Source organism: Triturus cristatus, chromosome 9, assembly GCF_964204655.1.
Source record: "Triturus cristatus chromosome 9, aTriCri1.1, whole genome shotgun sequence".
Lineage (NCBI taxonomy): Eukaryota > Metazoa > Chordata > Amphibia > Caudata > Salamandridae > Triturus > Triturus cristatus.
The window spans coordinates 609621840-609644280 of NC_140592.1; the positions used below are offsets into that span (position 1 = coordinate 609621840).

The 22441-nt window shown below is 43.8% G+C and overlaps 1 protein-coding gene across 1 annotated transcript in view; it reads left to right on the top strand.

The window, feature by feature from the left end:
• LOC146798380 (uncharacterized) overlaps nt 1-22441 on the top strand; it is a 324050-nt gene that overhangs the window by 100164 nt on the left and 201445 nt on the right. Inside the window, exon 3 of the mRNA XM_085627956.1 lies at nt 19797-19958. Coding sequence (XP_085484082.1) covers nt 19797-19958 — 162 coding nt within the window. The remainder of the gene's footprint in view (nt 1-19796; nt 19959-22441) is intronic.

Genomic DNA, 22441 nt, shown 5'->3' on the forward strand with positions numbered 1-22441 from the left:
ATGCGACATTAGGTCCCGTCTTACTTCACTCTCCTTGGCTGTTTCTCTATGCTGAGAGGATTGAGGAATGCAGACTCTGGCACAGATATGCTTGATTGTATTCTTCATTAAGGCATTTTCTCTCGCAAGGTGGAGATTTTTCAAGTTGCTACAAGCATCTCCAATGTGGTGACCTCGGGGTACAGATGGTGGGGGACCTATACCTCAATGGCGTGCTTCAGCCCTTCCAGGAGCTGCGGGACTCCTTTGGGATCCCGAGGGGAGACTATTTACTCCATGCAGCCCTGGTGGCAGGTCTCCAGAGGCACTGGAACGTGGGGCTATCGGAACCCCAGACGGCCGCAGGGTGTCAATATGTGGTTATGGCAGCGGGCACAATTAAGGCCATTACGTGCCTTTACCGGAGACTGACGACAGAACACCTAGCCCCTTTGAACGCCCTACAGGACAAATGGGAAATAGACATTGGAAAACCTATCCCTGCACTGACGTGGCCCATGCTACAGAGACGGGCCTGGAAGAGTACGCGTAATGCCCGGTTTCAATTAGTGCAGTACTTCACTTTGCATAGGGCATATTTGACGCCAGCTAAATTATTTCAGTACTTCGGGGGCCCTACACCACGATGCCCTCGGTGCGGGAAGGAAGGGGCAGACTTCAAACACATGTTCTGGTCCTGTGGGTCACTAAGTTGCTACTGGGACGAGGTTATTGCTTGCTTAAACCAGGTGACAGGGCGGGACCTGGAGGTGGAAATGGGAGTTTGTTTGCTATTGTGGTTTCCCCACACCCCGCGCACAAAAATTACGAGCAAGTTTTGCGATTTGGGGCTAGTTTTGGCCAAAAGAGAAATCACCCTGCACTGGAAATCGAGAGTCGGTCTCAGCTTTGCGAGATGGAGAGCGACTTTCACGAAATGGGTAGGTAGTGAGGGCACGTTCAGGCTACAATTAGTGCTGCGGGGGAATAATGAAAAGGCGCTGGACATGGCACATGCATGGGAGGCACTGGTGGTTGAGCTCCAAGGGTGGGTACCGGAAGAAGTGGAGGACGATGCTATAACGGGGCAGCCAGCGGAAATGCAGTAATAGAGATATACCGGGTAGAACACCAGCGATGGAGGGAATACACTACATTTAATCACAGAACTGAGCCTGGCTATTGTAGGGGGGAGTAGCCCGCAACCAATGACACGGCAGTTTAAAAAAGAGATCCTCCTTATACCTTGTATTATGGCACACTGACATATGCATATAAGAGCGCTGATGGGTACAGATTCTCTGGATGACAGCGAATAGGATTGTGTACCGCATTGATTTCTGGCAATCGGATATGTTCATCAGCACGAGGGTAATTACTGCAAGGTGTTTGTAATTGAGAATCTGCAATAAAAATGTTTTTGCAAAAAAAAAAAAGCATCTCCAATGTGGTGGTAGAGGGAAATGAGAGCACAGCGTTGCTCAGAAATGTTCTGCTGCCCTTTAGAAAAGTGTTCCTGAAATCCTGATCCAAGCCAATTATCCTTTATAGAAACCATGTCTGAGAGGTGTTTCGGCTTTAACTACTTAACATGCATTTTACTTAGCAGATTCGACCTCAGCATGTTTGTGAAAGTTCTTCTTAATATTTTACTACTTTTTCCAGTTTATCACCTACAAAAGTTATAGGTCGACTTACTGCATCACAATATTGCTTGCTTCATCTCATCTTACATGAACCTTGTGTCAAATGACTTGTGTAGAATGGATATATGATAATGTACATCCATAGGCAGGCAAGTGAAATTACAAGCATTTTCGTATTTCCCCTGCTCCATCACCCCTCATCCCAGCATAGAATCAGCCATTATTAGTTAGTCATATAGACTGAGTTACTGGCCACAGGACAGTCTTGCAGGTTGCATGCCTAGCAAGGTGTGGGAGTGAAACTCAATCTGAGTTCACTCACTACATGGTTTCTCTTTGACATAAGGAGACTGGAAGTCTCCAAACCAGTAGACTAGGGGAGGTGAAGTGAAAAACTATGGTGCAGATTTACAAGCCCCTTGCATCACCCGGACGTCATATCTCCCATGTTAAAAATTAGGCAAAAGTGGCGCAAGGGGCTTGTAAATAAGCCCCTGTGTATTCAGGGTTTTCTCAATTTCCTTTAAAAACACATTGCACAGCATGAATATGCACAGTGCTTTCAAACAGGTCTTGGTGATACACTATCGAACAGATATCAGTCTTTATAGCAAGTTATGGAGTTCTCATGATTGATTGTTAAAGAGCCTGGTTTTTTAATTCCACCACTGTCAACTTCAAAAATCCTTCAGTCGTGTTTTTTTTCTTAGGCTGGCTGTCCATTGGCTTTTCATTTCATTCCGGTCACTCTTTGACCAGTGATTAGTCACTGTCAGAAATGGGGGTCTCTAGTTGGAAGTGGTATGGACCCTGTTCAAGTAGGGACCCTTCCTTATATTCGGGGGAAGGGGATCACACAGCTAAGATAACCCCTGCTCACCCCCCTGGTAGCTTACCACAAGCAGTCAGGCATATCTCAGAAGCAATGTGTCAAGCATTGGTACTTAAACACACAACACAGTGAAAACACTACAAATGGACATCACACCAGTTTAGAAAAATAACCAATCTTTATCTAAACCAAACAAGACCCAACCAACAAAAATCCAACATACATAAATCAAGATATCACTTTAAAAGGCTTAAAACAGGTTAGTCCATATATAAACTATGAATGCATCATTTTTTTTGCACAAAGGTACCTGAGATGCATCTAAATAAAGAGGTGAAAATAGGTGCTGGGAGGTGAGGCACTGGAAAGCAAAGGGATGCATCAGTCATTTAGATGAAGGGAAGGTGATGCATCGGTTTCTTTGCTCCCAAGGTAGGTGATCCATTGGTTCCTTACCGCTATGCAGGAGAGGCAATGCATCGGTTCTTTACTGTGAGAGGAGGTGATGCATTGATTTTTTACTGCAAGGGGAGGTGATGCGTAATTTCTCCAGGTACTCTGCTTCTGTTCCTTAGTGAAGCCCAGCGTCCATGTAGACTTGGTGCACAGACATGATGCGTGAAAAATCCGGGCATGCTGAAGTCGATGCCTGCATCAGAGTCAGAGCGGGGGTTTTGGACATCGGAAACACGATGCTCTGGACTCGAGCTGCGGCGGTTTTTCTGGCCGCGAACAGGCGCTGTGTAAATCTTTTCTGCCACCCCCAGAGATGCGTTGGTTTTTGAACTGCACGGCAAGCTTTATTTTGTTGTTGTTGCAGTTTTATATAGCACTAACTCAACCGGAAGGTATCAGAGCGCTTTACATGAGCACCTGTTGCATTACAGACAGACACATTAATTTTCATGCATGGCGAGATTAAGGGATTTGCCCAGAATCACAGTATGTTCGAGCCTCCCACCAGACTTGAACCTGGTTCCCCAGCTCCAAAGTCGGCTGCCTTAGCCGTTAAGCCACACACTCTCCCCTCGCTTGCGGCAGGGAAAACGATGCTAAAGGGCAATGCGTAGATTTTTAGCTGTTCTTGCAGCAGAAGCCACCTCCAAGAGTCAAGAACTGGAATTTGCACCTCTTGGCTGGTCAGAACTCCCAGCAGAGGAGTTGAGGAACTGCAGATGAAGTCTTTGATGGCCCTGAGACTTCTTAACAGGAGATAAGCACACACAAGCCATTGGAGAATCTTCTTAAGCAGGATACCAAAGCAAAGTTCCAGTCCTTAGTCTTTCCAAGACAGAAGCAGCAACTGCAGGCCAACCCAGCAAATGAAAAAAAGAAATGGGACAGACCTCCTCCAGACAGCTCTTCACTCTTCCTCTTGGCAGAGTTTTCTCTTGATCTAGAAGGGTTCCAACAAATGTGGGGCTGCAAGTCCAATACTGATACCCCTTTTGTCCTTTGGAGTAGGCATACTTCAAAGGAAAGTCTTCGCTGTCCCCAAGATCCTGCCTTGCCCTGCCTTGGCTCCATACACACTACAGGGGGTGGAGACAGCATTGTACGAGGCCAGGCACAGCCCTATTCAGGTGTCATTGACAACTCCTCCAACAACTCTAGCTCAGGAAAGCCCATAAGCCTGGTGATGGGCCATCAGGAGGATATGCAGGGCACACCTCAGCTCCCTTTCTGTGACTGTCTAGTAGGCTATGTCCGCTATTGTGGCATTTAAAAATTTCTGTGGGCTTTACTAGGGCGACTAAATGGCAGTAGGTCACATAGGGGAGGTGGATGAATGCACAAACAACCCAATTGTCAGTCTAAACCATACTTGGAATCCACAGGCAGGCAGAGGCACAGAATGGTAAAGCAAGAAAATGCCCACTTTCTAAAAGTGGCATTTTCAAACAGACAATTTAAAAACTAACTTCACTAGAAGATGTATTTTTAAATTCTGAGTTCAGGGAGACCAAATTCCAAATCTCTACACCTTACCCATTGAAACGCACATTTGTAAGATGTTACAAGACAGCTCCAATGATAACCGATGGGAGAGATAGTCCTTGCAATAGTGAAAAACGAAATTGGTAGTATTTCACTATTAGGACATGCAAAACACACTTACACATTTCCTACCTTTCACATACACTGTACCCTGCCAATGGGGCTACCTTGTGCCTACCTTAGGGGTGCCTTACATGTAGAAAAAGGAAAGGTTTGGGGCAGGTTGACATGGCAGTTAAAAACTGCACTCACAGACATCGCAGTTGCAAGCCTGAGACATGTTTGCAAGGCTACTCCTGCGTATGGAACAAGCAGTGCTACAGGTCCACTAGTAGCATTTGAATTACAGGCCCTGGGCATACACTGTGCACTTTACTAGGGACTTCCCAATAAATCAAATACGCGAATCATGGATCACCAATCATAATCACAATGTACCAGGGAGCATTCGCAGTTTAGCATTAATCAGCAGTGGTAAAGTGCCCAGTGTTCAAAAATCAGCAAGAATTAAATGCAGCAGAGAGTCAAAAACAAGAGGTTGGAAGCAAAAAGACGGGAGATAAAAATGACAATGATGCCAGGTCTAACAGTCACCATAAAATGTACATTTCCCATCACTTGGAAAAGACCTCAGACAGATTAGTCCACATATCTGTAAATGATGTATTGAAAACAGAACTGAAATTAAATTACAACACATCAGATTAACATACAACTTCCAAGTCTCTTGGGCCTAGACTTAGTTCAAACTTAGGGGTGGTACCTAGTGCCTAAACTCGAGTTTTGTGAATTATGGAAGTTTCCTTACATAAGACCTTATACTTGGAATTTGCAAATAATGATTAATTGATCAATTTGCTAGAAATTCGTATTCAAAATGAAGCCATTAGGCAATGTTATGATCAAAAGATATTGGAAAGTTCCCTCTAGCAGACTTAACAAATCTGATGACACCACAAAACAAAATATTTGTTATATTTATTGCCCAAACAGAACTTTCTCACAAACCTTGGCTATTATCCTTATTTTGAACTTTCATATTTTGAGTTAGGAAGACTTATAATTGTATATGGCTTCACTAGTAGGCTATGCTCGCTATTGTGGCATTTCAACACTAAATGGCAGTAGGTCACACAAGGGAGGTGGAAGATTTATTATAGTGCAGCCCTGTAATGATTTTTAAACTAATTAGATATGTATGTATTAAATAACGTATTAGGATTTTAGGGCCAAATGAATCAACACATTTTCCCATAGACACAGAATGGGCAAAACCCTTTGATGCATCTGGCCCTTAGTTTCTACAGGATCAATCAAAAGAAATTATCACATACATTATTACAATTTGTTTCAGTGATAGCTGAACATGTGCTTTATCAGTCTGGAGTTGCTGTTGACAATGTCTCCAACCAGAACTATTCAGTGTGTAGCAACTTAGGCCCCTCTCTATGCTAAATTGTATAGCCACATTTCGGGTTCACATTCTTTACACATTGCTCTAGCAGAGGAACAAGGTAGTCGAATCAGTAGCTCCTACCCTTGCCCTATCTTGATAGCTCCAAGGAAACTCCTGGCCGTGCACACCATTATCCGCATTCCAACACACAAAAGAGTCATGTAGAAATGTCAAGCCCACCCATCTCTCCTAATGTTGCCATCAGTATTCATGCCGCTCCATTTAGATCTGCCTCAAGGTGAGACCATATTGTTGGAGCTTCAGGGTGCTTTGTAGGATGTGAGCAATGATTTTATAGACATTATAGACCTTATAGGCACTATAAACATTATAGACTTTGTAGATATAGCCATAGTAGATAGACACAGATCCCCGTGTCAGGGTTAACATTGTGTATTCCATCACAACAGGGGTGGAGAGGAGCACACTGCCTGGCACGCCAGCACACTATTCTCCCAGAAGATTTGTGATAAATGCAGTGCATGATAACACTCACTCTAGTTGAGTCTTTAGTATTCACCATTGCTGGTGTAGCTGTAGACATGAGTTTCAGTGTCTTTGAGGGTTTGAGGAAATGTTCCTAAATAGCTTCAAAACAATCCCATTTGCCCATTGTCTTTATATGTTACTTGCTCACAATCTGCGATTCTGACAAGCTCATTTTGAGAGAGCGGGAAGTGAACTCTTCCTCCAATGTCTCAAGCCACACACCTTCTCAGCTGCAAGTGCCATTACTGGTCATGGCTATCGACACTACACACTGCATAATAAATTGATGGATATGACAATCATTATAAAGCCCATAAATGACGCTGTTGGATAGGACTATGACGCAATTGTGTGAAATGGACAGTTGGAAACGATGAAATATGAATAAAATTGGAATCTTTGCCACTGGAAATTAGTTAATGATGTGCTAAATCTGAACCACCCAGTAGTTGTAACTAAGCAGTGCATCTATGGTATAATCTTATAATGATTTCACAAGAGGCTGTTGTCAATAGGGCACCAGGGAACAAATGAGAGTGCCCAGGTTACATGCTAAAGTTTTATAGAGAGAGAATTGAGGTCACATAAGGGAGTACAGTACAGAAACTGCTTTTTGTAGCATTGGCACTACAGAGTCAACCATATCATTGAAAAGGGCAAGGTGAATCGAAGGAGTAGTAGGCAGCCCAGGCACACTCATCAATGCAGGCTATATTAAGACCCAGTATGAGTTGAGTGAAGCACATTGCCATAGGCTGTGACAAAGATTACAACACTCCTCATCTCCAGCAATTGTCATATGGCAATAAGTCCATGCTGTGCTGTCTTTGGAAAGTGCAGCACTAGTTACATAGAACCTTGAAATAGCTGAAGTTTAGTCTGAACTAACACAGTATAAAGTGTCATGCATGTGTAGGAGTGTCAACCACCCTTTGGTAGTGCATTCTCTAATTGCAGGATAGTCTGCCAGACCTCTAGTTGTCTTCCTCTTGCGGATAGAGAAGAGTTTGTCAATCAAGAAGCCATAAAGGCTGGGCACCACTCCTTTATAACTCCCACAAGTCTCTAAGTAATGTAATTTGATGAATATGGAAGACTATGTACATTGTCAATTAAGTGACCCCAAAAGCACTGCATCAATTGAGTGTATGGCCATTGTTGTGACTGGGCGAGACCAAACTCATATAGAATTTCTTGGAAAGTTTTAAGAGTGTTGTTCTCAAACAATTGATCTATGTAAGTGAGTCCACAGAACTTTCAAATCAGCCAGGACACAAAGGAACTCTATCTACACACCACAGCTGTGTCACATGGGGACTGAGGCATGGGGCCACAGATTACTGTTCAGGAGACCAGGCGCATGCTTCCACATGGTCAACATAACTCTGATTTCAGGGTTTTTTGGTAGTGGCAGAAGGGATCGGAGCTTGTAGATGAAGTCTGTGTTCCTGTTATATACCATTAAGTATTTTTCAATGGAGATCCATGTGGGAGGCTCCAGGGTTGTGGAGATCCAGTATGCTAGCTAAAAGAGGTGATGAGCTAGGTGATACGAGGATCTATGGAGATAGTTGCAGTCGCCCCCAGATTCGATATATGCATGCAACTTGGCACTATTTAGTCAAGTATGCCTGCCCCCACCTAGATGAATGATTTAATTACTATGTTGATTTGTGCAAACAGTATTTTTAAGGGATCAAGACTGGAAGCTTCCCAGACATTTAATTGTATCAGGGTGCTCTTACCATTTTTACAGCTTGATCCTGACTCCATGAATATAGTTGAAGGGGATACCATGTCCCAAAATTTGCTTTGGTTCTGGCCAGGCAGGGTGATATGTTATCATCCACTATATTGAACATTGCCCTATTGAGTGAGATCCGTAGATATTTCAGCACCTGTGGTACCCATCAAAATTTCAACCTTTAATACAGCTTCCTGTGGTAACATGGGCCATCACCTCAAACTTTCCCCAATTAATATTAAACCCTGAGAATTGATAAAAAAGGGTCCAGGAGTTCTATGGGGACAGGTAGTCTCCTCCAGTTTAGTTATGATCATGAGAATGTCACATGCATAGAGGAGTGCATTCACTGTCACTGTGTAGATGGAGATGCCATTGATCCGAGGTGGGGGTGAGTTAAAGTGCCTCAGACAGAGGTTCTAAAGCTAGAAAAACAACAACAGGGAAAAGGAGCAACGCTGTATCCTTCCCTGTCTTATGGAGAAAGGGCACATGAGGAAATCACCACAGTTGAGCTATGCCCCAGTGTTTTATACAGTCACCTAAACATTTCAGTGAATTGATGCCCCAGCACAAATTTGTCGAACACTTTTCACTGATAAGACCACTAAACTTGTCCAAAGGATTTCTCTGTATCGAGTGAAAGAGTCGGAGTTTCCTGGTTCAAACCTACAGCAGATGCGCCAGCATCCTCACAGGGTTCCTGCACAAGCGCCCCGGCACAAAGTCAGTCTGTGAGGTGTGTATCAGAGATGGGATCTCTTTGCTTAGTCATGTTGCTAAAACTTTAGGTAACACTTTAATGTCCACCTTTATGAGGGATATGGGCCTGTTAATGTTATGTTTTTATTGAATATTTATTAAGCGCGCGTAAACCAAGTGATTTCATGGCGCTGTGAGCAGAGAGGAGGCGGCATCGACGGGACAGTTGGCTTACTCATATGCCTGAGAAAATATCCAAGTCTTGAGCTGTTTCCTGAACTGTACATAGAGAGTCATAGAACTCAGTTCTGCAGGGAGCGAGTTCCAGAATTGCGGGGCCAAGACCGCAAATCTGAGGCCCCCATGCTTTTTACGTTTTAATGAGAGAGTGGTTAACAAGTTCAGGTTGGAAGACCGTAATTCCCGAGAAGGGATATAACGCTGGATCCTTGAGGCGATGAAAGCTGGGCCATTCCTGGCGAGGGCTTTAAAGATGGTACATCCCAGTTTAAAGGCACAGCGTTTAGCCACCGGAAGCCAGTGTAGATTCTTCATCAAATGTCTAACATGGTGGTGTCTGGGTTGGCGATAGATTAGCCTAGCCGCTTGATTTTGCACCAGCTGCAAATGATGTAATTGATATGCTGGGATACCCACATATAATGAGTTGGCATAGCCAATGCGGGAGATTACCAAGGCAAGGATAGCCAGGGTCAAGGCCTCAGTGGTCAAGAATCTACTGATCTTCCGGATTCTGCGCAGAAGGAAAAAGCAAGCAGATACCACTGAGCCAATCTGGGACTTCATGGACAGATCATTGCTGATCACAATCCCCAAGCTTTTAACAGGGCTGGCTGGGCTTGGGGGCTACCCAGCAGCGGTGGCCAAAAATTATGATTCGATGGATTAGCAGTTCCTCCTGTTAAAATCAACTCAGTTTTATCGGGGTTCAGTTTCAGTTGGTTGTCATTCATCCATTCACTGATGAAGCACATTGTGGACTGGAAATTGGACACTGAAGAGATGGAGGGATTGATATCAAACACCAACTGAAGGTCATCACCAGAGACCGAACCAGAGGTAATAAGTATAGGTTAAAAATAAGGGGTGAGTGGGAAGAACCCTGGGGAACCCCGCAGGTCAATTTCATTTTTTTGGAGGAGAAATTGGCTAGGCGAACTGCTTGAAATCGATTGCTAAGAAAAGAAGAATTCTACTTCAAAGCCAAGCCCTGGATCCTGGCATTGCTGATACTGTCGATCAGGAGACTCTGTAACTCCCACATTCCAATGGGTCCATACCCTCTTAATGCAATAGAGTAATGATAGCTTTGTTGGAGATGGGGCCTAGGGAGCCTAAGTTATGTGCCTCCCAGAAGGCCCCACATAGCAGTGGGGAAAACTGAGGTTTGTAACTTTTATAGAATTCCCTGGGAACCCAACCTCTCTGGAAGAATTGAATGTTAGCAGATTAGCAATGGCTTCGCTGATCTATTCCACTTTGATTTTACATTCTAAAAGTTTTCAGCCATCATCAGAAAGAAAGGGCAGGTGGAACAAATTTAGGAATGTATCCCCTTCTTCATGAAATACTGCATTTTATGCCGTGCAAAGGGACTGGTAGTAAGAAGCAAAGTCCTCTGATGTCTTCTGGGTGTGTGTTGCTAGTTGTGTCTCTTTTTGTTGAAGGTGGAATGAAAGCATCTTCCTGCCTATTCCTCTCTTTTATAGTGTTGTTGCTTTCATTTTATTAGTGCTTTTTCCACAATGAAATACTAATATTTATAAAGTTCGAATTTTTCAGCCTCCAGTTGATGCCATACATAGTTAAAGGGGGCTGCACTGTAATCTGCAGTTAATGTAGATACTGTGTCATCTTGTTGCCATCTCTCAGTCAGGTATTTCTTTTTCTTTACAGCACAGTCCCTCATCATGAGGCCTCTCCAGGCAGATTTACCTGACACCTAAAGAATCTGGGATGAAGTTTCACATTAAATATTCTCTGGTTGATAAATGTCAATGTAAGCTTTTAGGAGTAGGAGGTTGTCCATGGGTGACTTATATTTGGAGGTATTCATTCTAAAAAAACACCTCGTTGACTATGTCCTAAGTGTAGTGATATCTGGCTCAGGCAACGGTTGGATACCCCATCGGACAATATGTCAGACTGAAATGGTAGTTGGAGTAAGGGGCACTATGTTAGTAAGAAATTTAACTGGGAGAACATGCTGTGTAATTGTGAGGAGAATGTATAGTCTTGGTTCACTGGATGTGATAGTCTGACATCTGCCAAACCATGATAAAGCATGTTTGACAGACGTGATCAGTTGCATTGCACAAGTCAGGATGGCTCGGTTGATTGAGAATGCGATCTTTCGCTATTTTCCAATCCCCCACCATGACGACCCTAGTGTTTCATGAAATTCAGTTAGCAAATTGGACAGGTGCATCAGGAAGCGAGGTTCACCTTTGTTGGGAGCATATATAGTGTGCAGAATCATAGTCTACCCTAATGTTTTTACAGTACAATTTCAGAAAACTTTGAGGGGGAAGGACTTACTGATGAGTAAGCAAACTCACATTTCGTGGTTGTTGTAAGACATTGGGTTACTGGATGAGGGAGGTGAGACCCTTCTCAAGCAGCAACCACAATTATTCTCAGGGTGAATTCACAACCAAACCCTAAATTCACCTAGTAAATGGTTTAGTTGGTTGGTGGAGCCTTCTGTTCCTGAGGCTCAAGTCAGGAGGCAGGCCACCTAGCCCTTGGAGTCACTCTTGGGTTATGGGTTCAAGAACTGCAGGTCCAAGGCCGGATAGCAGCAGGTCAGCACAGCAAAGAAGCAGCACAACAAGGCAGTAGTCCATCAGGGCTGCAGTCTGGCAGAGTGGCAATCCTTCAGCAGTTCAGCTATCCTTGTTCCCGGCAGAGTATCCACAAGCCCAGAAGTGTACTGAAGAGGCAGTGCATGAGGTCCTATATTTTATACCTGGTACTCTTCCTCTGTAAAGTAGGGGAAGCTTATAGAAATTCCCTTTGAAGTCCCAGGCATCTTTCCTGTCCTGGCTCCAGACTAACTACAATAGGTATACAGCCCTTTGTGTGGAGGCAGCACATAGTCTATTCAAGTGTAGGTGGGGCTGTGCCCAGCTCCTCCCTCCCATCCAGCCAGTGGTGGCCCATCTAGGAGCACCTAAGATCTCCATTGTGTGTGGCTGTCTAGGAGGAATACACCAAGCCCAACTGTCAGCTACACCCAGTTATGTTAGCTTTTTAAAAGTGGCATTTTCAAAATTGTATTTTAACAACCGACTTCACCATACATTGGGATTTATTACTACAATATCAAAGATGAAGCGGTTACCTGTTCTCATTTGGGAATTACAGCTTATTTTATGTAATATCGTAACTCCAATGTTATTCTATGAGAGAGGTAGGCCTTGCAATAGTAAAAAATGCATTTAAGGGGTTTTCACTAACATGACATATGATGCTCAAAAGTACATGACCTGTTTTTTTAAATACACTCCACCCTGCCATCTAGGGTGTTTAGGGCCTACCCTAGGGTTGTATGACAGAGGCTCTGCCTACGTTGTCCCGGCCTTTTCCCCTACTCTAGGGATGGCATGTATTAAAAAGGAAGGTTGGGGCCTAGTAAAAGGTTTACTTGGCCAGGTCGAAATGGCTGTTTAAGCTACACATACAGGAAGTATTGACAGGCTTATGACATGTTTAAAGGGCTACTCAAATGGGTGGCACAATCAGTGCGGCAGGCCCACAAGTCGTATTTAATTTACAGGCCCTGGGCTCATGTCATGCCATTGTACCATGGACTTACAAGTAAATTAAATATGTAAATTGGGTGTCAGCCAATTTTACCATGTTTTAAGGAGGGAGCATATGAGCTTTAGAACTGATTAGCAGTGGTAATGTGCGCAGAGTTCGAAAGTCAGCGAATCCTGTATCAGCAAAAATGGATGAGGAAGGCAAAACCTTTGGAGGAAGACCACCCAAATGCTGGCAGGTCTGACAGTAATGTTAGTGGGTTGCGTTTGGCTATTTTTCTTTGGGTTGGGGCTGCAACTGTGAATTACTCACCCCCACAGTTCCTCTTTAATTTGTCTGTTTCTTTGGGTGGTGTGTTTCCTGCACCACGGAGATGTCAGTATGTTTATGATTTAAGTATGTTAATATTATTCTTTGCTGCTTGACATAACTATTTAAAAAATTATTATTAAAAGATATGATACTAACAGGGATGCAGGGAGGTGGTTTTGGAGTCCTACTTCTTCTGGAGTAAACAGAACAAGTATATCTCATGTGGGGCCCCCGGAAGAACAGCAAAGATGTGGCATAAATTCATATAAATGGGGCTTTGTTGAGCAACAGGTGCGTTGATTGGCCGAGGAGGATTGAAATGTGTCGCTATCACGGATGAATGAGGGTAACAAGGGGAAATGCCTAGTTGCTACCTGGATCAATAAAACATATCTGAAGGGGCTAAAGATTTTCAAACTGTTCTATTATATTCTACCCATCAAAAACCTGAACTTTCAGCTGCAAGCCTTACTCCTCCACCTGCCAACTACAGGGACCACCCAGGGTGTGGTGTAGAGCTTTTGTATCAAACAAAGGGGAAGTGTGGCCACATTTCAAAGGACATCTGTCATGTGAAGTGAGGATACCGGCTCCCGCTAAGCAGGCATAGCCATAACCTATTGTCCCAAGCAATGTAGTTAGAATGCGACCGGGACTTTTGGGGTTCACTTGGAGCACAAGTTGCCTTATTGGTTGCCATACTAAAATTACACTGTTATGTTAAATAAAGCCCCTTTAAGGCATGAGTTGCTTTATCAGCTGTCGTAGGGAATGGATAGTCTTCTGTTAAATAAAGCCCATTTGAGGTCATACGTTGAATGCATGTGTATAAACAGAAACTACATAATTAACACTTCAGCTGCCATCCTCCATTGAATCTTTAGAGTGAGGCCATGGATATTTAGAGTCTCTCTGCTTAGTTCTCAATGTCATTACCCTTCCTGTCCTTTAAGGGAGAACGTGACTCATGTCTTTCTTGTGCAAATAGCTCCGCTACTTGGTTGAGGCCAGCCCTATCGGATCTCCTGTGACACAACTCACAGAGCCTGTTGTGATGATCCAGTTGGTGTTTGCTACTGCCACCGTCTACTGTCTCAACACCAGTTACAGTATAATATGACTCTGCCCCATTGGCAACAGGCCCTCCAAGTAATTTGAAAGTTTGTCCAAGTCATAGAATTAAAATATCTCACCATTGCGACTTATGAGCATACTTGCAGACTTGAGTAGGCCATGTTTGACACTGTCCTGCCAGAGCCGTGGTTTGAAGGTCAAGAATTTCTTTGATTCACTGCTGTATCATAGGACTATTGCGTAACAATGGGGAGACCCGAAAGCCTACCAGACCCGGGTTAGTAGTTCAGTACAATAAAAAATGGTCAGGTAGTATGCAACAATTTTAGATATACAGAGTCATTCACATCCACAATACCAAGTTTTCAAAAGATGATAAATCACCGATTTATTGTGCTGTTGTTGTAGATCACAACAGTACTCATCAACCGGTATTTGTTTTTTATACAAATATTTTACACATTACGGTGCTCAGGGTGGAGGAGAAGGGAAAGGAGTGTTTGTGACCATTGTGGGTTTGTGAGGGTAGTGGACACGGACAGGGTGGTGTGACATAGATACATCACATTAACATTGTAGTAAAAATCCGGCCTAATCAATAGGTCAGTTGTTCCAAATAATATACATAGCTCAATCTGAACACTGTTAGGTTTATACAATTGTCCTAGCTTGTAATTTAATGGATATTTGTTGACGTTTCGACTCCTATAACTAGAACTAGGTGAGTCCAGCCTCAGGTTAGGGTCTTCATCAGGACTGTGGTAGAGCACCTAGAGATAATGTGTTAGGGTGGTGATATACTTGGCTGATAAAGGATGTGATGAGAAACAGTGAAGTCAGTTACCTATTCATGCTTCCAGCTAATGACTTTGTGCTGGGCGAAGTAAAGAAGGTGGGCTCGGTCGAGCGCCTGTATGAAGAGAGAGGTGGATGTCAGTGAATAGCCCAGGGTTTCAGCATATTATAAACTCCTGGTGGTCTAAAAAGAAACTTACCTGTGTTGTTGAACGGCCTTGCATGCACGTTGCGTTAGAGGAGTGGCAGGTCATCCGATCGCTGTCATCTCAAGAGTAAATCTGTGTGGGACAAGGACATTGAAAAAACATGAGTCCCCCTGACGTGTGCGGGTTCCCATGATCGTCATCCCCTGCTTGAATAAGGGTCCTCACTCACAAAATGTTGTAACCCCGGGCGTAGCACTACGCTTCGCCCACGTAGTGTACGTAGCGCTGCCTGCTTCGCACTTTCCGAAGTAGGCGAAGCAGGGCAGCGCTACGCACACGCCGAGGGCGAAGCGTAGCTGCTTGCCACCCGCCACCCACCTCCCGCCTGCCCTCCTTTTAATAATATAAGCAATGAAAAATAAATTAAAGTAAGTCGACTTACCGTAAGCGCGGCGTCTCCGGGGCTCCCTCTTTCTGTTTCTAATTTCTTCTGGCAAATGCGCATGCGCGGACACCCGCGCATGCGCATTTCTCGCGAGAAATGCGCATGCGCGGGCGTCCGCGCATGCGCATTTGTCAGAAGAAATTAGAAACGAAGAAGAGGGAGCCCCGGAGACGCCGCGCTTATGGTAAGTCGCTTTACTTTAATTTATTTTATATTGCTGATATTATTTAAAAGAAGGGCGGGCGGGAGGTGGGTGGCACGTAGGGGGGCTACGCGAAGCGCGTAGTGTGCGTAGATTTGGGCACACTACGTGCTGCTTCACGTAGCCCCACTACGCCCACTACGCCCACCATTACTTAAAAGGAAAAAAACCCGCATAATGGAACGTTGACGTTCACGGGTATCAGGGCGAAATCCCGCTTCGAGTACGTATGGATGTAGGGATGACGGGGCCTGAAATCTATCGGTCGGGGGGTGTGTCTCAGGTTAACCCCGAAGGATCGGGTACTTGGTCGGACGAGCGGTGTTGATTAAAGTGCATACCTCCGCCAGACATGCTGATCTACAAAGTTAGTGGCGAGACGTGTGGTTTGAAGCATTACATGGTTTCTCGTATTGGCCAGATAAACAACAGTGCTCATCGCAAAAAACGGAGAGATAAAAGAAGTAAAAAGCAAACCTTGTGATGTTAGGCATCTTTTGGTTGCGCTGAATGGCCATGTAAAACTGAATGGATCAAAATGAATGAACCAGTGTTGGGGTCCCTTACCTGCTGTATATTTCAGCCTGGCCGTCTCTGTATCCGGCGGTATAGTGAGATCGCCTGGAACCGGTTGTGGTATATACGTGGCGGTGTGGGCATGTACGTAGCGGTGGTGTACGTGTGGAACCTGACTGAATCAGTGTTTGTTCTGACGTGGTTCGCCTGACTTACGTAGTGAATATTGGTGTACTCACGGATGCCCCTTTCCTATTGTGGAGATGTGAGCCGTATTACATACCAGTTAATGCGCATACGGTTCTCATATTGCAAAACGTAACGAGATTAAAGTACCCCGGGGGGGGGGAACAATTATAGAGTGTTAACACAGTTTAGGAGACCTAATTACCCAGCAGTTTGTACATATAGTTTTTGAGGTTAAATTATGTAAAAACCAATACAGGAAAAATATTCAACATTAAAGTACAATTTCCAGCGGCATTTGGATTGGCATATGCAGTGGTGGCAAAGCAAAAAAACATTTGATTTGATTACACACAGTTGTTCTGTTTGCACGTGGTCAAAGTTCATGTATGGCTTCTGTATAGTTGCAGGATATAAGACATTTGTATGGTAGCAAATGCTACGGCATATGGACAGTAATGAAAAAGACAATCAAGTTTAGAGATATATTAAGGTAACATATGAGGGATACAAAATTGACGTCAAACTGAAAAGACCAGGAATTGTTCAGTGTATTATTCACTGGTGAGAGTCGACATTTGGGCATAACCTAACCTAACCTATATGTAAATATATAGACATTTTTCCTAAATCAGTGGCAGAAATGACCAATGCATATCTGAGGGACACTATGCAAGTAATCAATATGGTGGACAACATGCCTTTTAATGAAGAAACACAACTACTCATTATACACTAGCATCCCCCAACAGCCAGCACTAGACTCCATGACAAGAGCATTAGAAAAAAGACCACAACCAGCGTTTGTACCAACAGATTTCATCATGGACCTTCTGAAAATAGCGATGATGAAGAACTTCTTCATATTTCAGAACGATTTCTTTGTCCAAACCAAGGGAGTAGCCATGGGGGCACCACTTCCATGTGCCCATACGCTTAGCTCAAAACCCAGAGGAGGGAACAAAAGGAAACCATTCGTCTACTCTGCCTTAGAGAAATGGTATTTGTTAAGTCATAATTATTTCCACTGCTTCTGCTGCCTGCATTTTTTTTAAATCACATGTTGATATAGAGGGAACCGCACAATGTTTAAAGGCACTCACTTATTTTGAGATTGCTACTACGCCAAAAATTCCATGTGCAAAGACTCACCTCAGAAACATCAAGACTAACTAAAAACTACTACTACCAACTACTCCAGGAGAATCATGTAAGAACAATCAGTACAAGTCTCACATCAGTGTATTACTTCTTGAATCACATTCAGGCAAATAGACTACAAAAAGAACAAATCCAAAATTGCCCTAAAAGCACATTTTCCAAACCAATCCAATGAGAAATAAATACCCAGCAGCGATTGCTAAAGAAAAAAAATAAGAATGAAACGTGCGAATTAAAACATCATTCATCATAAATAAAACAACAGAACAGAAGAAGGTACATATTTGTTATCGTTGTTAAGGAAGAAGTTGAAAAATATCATAAAAGAAACACCTGCAGCATTACTATCACAGCAGGATAATGCATACACACAGTAGCGGCTCCTGGAGGGAGTGCTGCGGGGTGGTGGGCGGGGGAGGGGCAGGGTGGGGGGTAGTAAACTCCGGCATACGGCCGAACGGAGGTAAGTAAATAAATAAATAAATAAAACAAATTACATTGCGAACGTTGCAACGCCAAATGACGATGCAGCGTGCACATTGTAATTTGTTTTATTTATTTATTTATGTACTTACCTCTGTTTGGCTGTATGCTGGAGTTTACTACCCCCCACCCTGCCCCTCCCCCACCCCGCCTCACAGCCACGCAGCACAACCTCCAGGAGCCGCTACTGCAGACACCTCACCACCAAGACGGCGTCCCTTAGGTTTAGACTTGTATAAGGACCGGAAAGGATGCAAAACCCTGAACATCCAGCTGAATTGTGTGGCAAGATCGTCTCAAAATGAATGCATGGGCTTTGATCTCATGTGGCTTTGGATGTTAGAGATATTAAAACCAAGGTATAGGAGCTGTATTTACTGATTGAGTCACACTTCCATATACATCCATCAAACCAGTGACATCAGCAACTTTGCCATTAAATTTCGGCGTATTTGGTGTTTGCGCTCACTGATGACTTTTCTGTCAACACTGGAAGTAGCCTTTCATTTCCTGTTTGCATCACCTCTATGTCTTGGGATTCTGGTTTTTGCTGTTGTCGCTTAGTGCTTCTGTTGGTCGCTGTCTTTTTCATCTATACATACTGACACTTGCTTACAGGACCTTATATTGGAGCACTTCTTTCTCATCCTGCCCCTGGCACGTTCAGGCTTCTATGGGCAAGCTACGCAACCCAAAGTTTGTCTTTGTGCCCTCGAAGACTCCACCTTCCTCCGCCTCTTCCTCATCAACAGGTCATTCTCCTCATCCTCCTTCCACAGAACAAATGGCGACAACATCCTCCACCCGCTCTTCTCCATCACAACCTACCTCCAGCAAGTCTTCTCCTCCTGCCTCCTTGCCTAAGCGCTTGAAACACGACTCCTCTCCTCCTCCATCCGAGCCATCTCCACTCCCTACATCTATGGAGTTGATACTTGAGGAGATTCGCGCTTTGCGCCCGTTCGTGGAGGAGACTAATACCAAGATGCAGCTTTTTGAGGCTAAATGGTCAACTATGGAGGCTCGTGTTTCTTCTGTGGAGCAGCAGGTTCCAGAAATTCAGTCAAATTCTCAACGCATCTCCTCTCTGGAAAAGTCTCTTCTCGCCCTTCAACAACACACTGAAGACTTGGAAAACAGGAACAGGAGGAACAACCTACGCGTTTACGGCCTGCCGGAATCCCTGGAAGGAGATGATCCTGTCACATTTTTCTCCTCTTTCCTCCTGAAACTACTGGACCTTCCCACTACTACCTCTCTCAGTATCCAACGAGCCCATAGACTTGGTCCTCGCTCCTCCTCCTCAACCAAACCGCGAGGGGTCATCATCCTCTTCCTCAAGTTTACTGATCTCCTTCTAGTCCTCTCTACAGCTCGAGCGAAGCGCCAGGTGTCCTGGATGGGTCAGAGAGTTTTTCTCTCTCAGGATGTTTCTAATGTTACTGCTGCCAGAAGAAAAGAATTCTTATCTCTTCGTGCTCCTCTGCGCTCTATGGAAGCCAGATATGGCCTCTTTCACCCCTGTACCTTCAAGGTTACTCATCAAAATAACACCTGGACTTTCCAAGATCCGGCTGAACTTAAGAATTTTATTCACATTCAGACCAATGCTGGCATGGACACATCTAATCCCTCTACTGGTTGATTATTTATCTGTTTGGTTTTTTCTCCTTACAGGTTTTTGCTGAAAGTTTTTCCCTCATTGGTTTGATTCTTTTTCCGCTTGATGTGATTATATAATGATTGTTGTTTGGGTTTTCTGTTTTACATATAATGTCTGCTTTTGTACTGTTTACTTCACTATGACCTCTGTATAACACGTTTCTTTTTCCCTCCCTTAGATTTTTATTCGATAAACCCTCTTGTATCCCTCTTCATATCATACGATTCTTCTTCCTCATATTCCGTCCTGGTGCGGTGTGTTGCTCTCCGGCTTAGGAGGCTGTTCTTGTCGAATCCTCCCATACCCCGTCGTCATTTTGTCATCTCCCTCCCCCCTTCAGGTATGTGTTCCTCAGTCATCCGTTTTGGATATGTACTGTCTCTTCTTCTACTTTTCTTTTCCCCCCTTTTTCCTCTCTTTCCTTTTTCCTTGATTTCTCTTACTGTATCTCCTGACTTTCTTTTGTCTAGCTTTTCTTTCATTCACTTGTTGTTCCCCTCTATGGCGTTCTTGGTTTTATGCCTTTTCTCTGTTCTTTACACATTTTATTGTTATTTAATTCAAAGTTGTCTCATGGAATGTGAAAGGTTTTGTTAGCCCTATTAAACGACAGAGAGTGCTTTCCCATCTAGCCTCTTATACTCCTGACTTAGTTCTTTTACAAGAGACTCACCTTTCTGAGGCGGAGTCTCTTAAATTAAAGAGAGGCTGGGTGGGAACGGTTTTATTTTCTCCTACATCCAATAAAAAGAATGGTGTGGCCATTTTGTGTCACAAGAAGCTCAAATGTAAAGTTCTCTCTCAAGAAAATGATACCGAAGGTCGTTGGGTCTTAGTTAAGTTGTTAATCAATTCTGTATCCTTGACTGTTTTTAATGTATATGGCCCCACCCATCCTGATTGTAATTTTTGGCCTCTGATAACTTCTAAGTGTTTTCAATTTAGTGATTCCCTGTTCATTTTGGGGGGGGATTGTAATCAAATTGTTGACCCGTTCCTTGATCGCAAATCCTCCGCCCGCTTTATCCCCCACAAATCACATACACAATTCCTTGACACTATCTCTAAATCTCACCTTCTTGACTCATGGAGACTGTCCCACCCTGACTCTCTGGACTATTCCTTCTTTTCACCTCCTCATGCCTCTTTCTCTCTGATTGACTACATCTTCTTTTCTCAATCTCTTTCTCAAAATCTTCTTTCCTCATCTATAGAGCCGATAGTTATCTCAGACCATGCTCCCATTGTCACAGTTCTTGATCTTTTTCCTCCCCATCCCAAATCCTCCCGCTGGCGTTTCAATAACTCTCTTCTCCTAGATCCCCTCTTTTCCTCTTCTTTTCTTTCCTTTGCTACGGAATTTTTTCTTCTCAATTCTGATCCCTCTTTACCCCCTCACGTTATTTGGGACTCTTTTAAGGCTACCGCTCGCGGTTTTGTGATTGATTTTGTCTCAAAGAAAAAGAAGTCTTACCTTAAGAAACAGAAAGACCTTCTCTCCCATATCAAATCCCTGGAGCATACATTCTACACCTCTTCTACTAAAACGGTTGTGCCAGACCTTATACGCGCCAAATTTGATTTTAACAAAATTACCACGGATAATGCTTCCTCAATGTTACTTCGCAGCAGCGCCCGCTATTACGGAGGTCGCAACAAGTCTGGTAAACTATTGGCCAGCTACCTTAAGTCTCGCAGGGAGCGCAATCTGATTGACTCGATATATTCCACTGATAATCTTCTCTTGCATAAGGAACAGGATATACTTGCCCAATTTCAACAGTTTTACCAATCTCTTTATACTCCTGAGTCCCCCCCTTCGGCTGCCCTTATTCAATCCTACTTCGACAAAATCCCTACCCCCTCTACTTCTCATCTTAACTTCCCTGATCTTGAACTCGACCTTTCTATCACCGAACTAGACAGCGCCTTAACTTCTCTCACCAAAGGTAAATCTCCGGGTCCGGACGGTTTCTCTGTGGAATTCTACCTACATTTCTCAGATCTTCTTCTTCCTAAACTTCTTTCCCTCTTCCAATCTTTCTTTACCTCTGGCACAGCTGCTGGTACCTTTCACGAGGCTACGATCTGCCTAATTCCTAAAGAGGGTCGCGATCCCCAGTTTTGTAAAAATTATCGCCCAATATCCCTTGTTAATGTAGACTATAAATTATTTGCTAAACTCCTTGCCCGACGCTTAGATCCTCTCCTCCCTCATCTCATTGGTAAAGAACAATGTGGATTCGTAAAGGGTAGACTCACTTCGGATAACTCCCGCCTTTTCCTTAATGTTCTCAATAAGGTACCTTCTCTCAACATTTCTCTAGCTGCCATCTCGGTTGATGCTGAGAAGGCTTTTGATAGAGTAGATTGGTCCTTTCTGTTTGCCTCCCTGCGTTGGCATGGTTTTGGTCCTAATTTCATATCTCTGGTTTCTTTGCTTTATTCCTCCCCTAAAGCGTCTGTTTTAGTTAATGGCCTTCTATCCACTTATTTTCCTTTGCGGCGTGGCGTCCGTCAGGGCTGCCCTTTGTCCCCTCTACTCTTTGTCCTTGCTTTAGAGCCATTTCTTACGTCTATTAGAAACAACATTTCTATTTCTGGCTTCCCTTACGACAAGACCCATTTGAAACTCTCTGCATATGCGGATGACATTCTTTTGTTTATTTCTGACCCAGACCAATCCATCCCGGCCTTACTACTTGAATTTAACTCCTTTTCCCAAGTTTCTGGTTACAAGATTAACTCTGATAAAACTGAGATTCTTCCTCTCACTAAATTCTGTCTCCCTCATCAGTTTTCGTCCACTGGTTTTGCATGGAA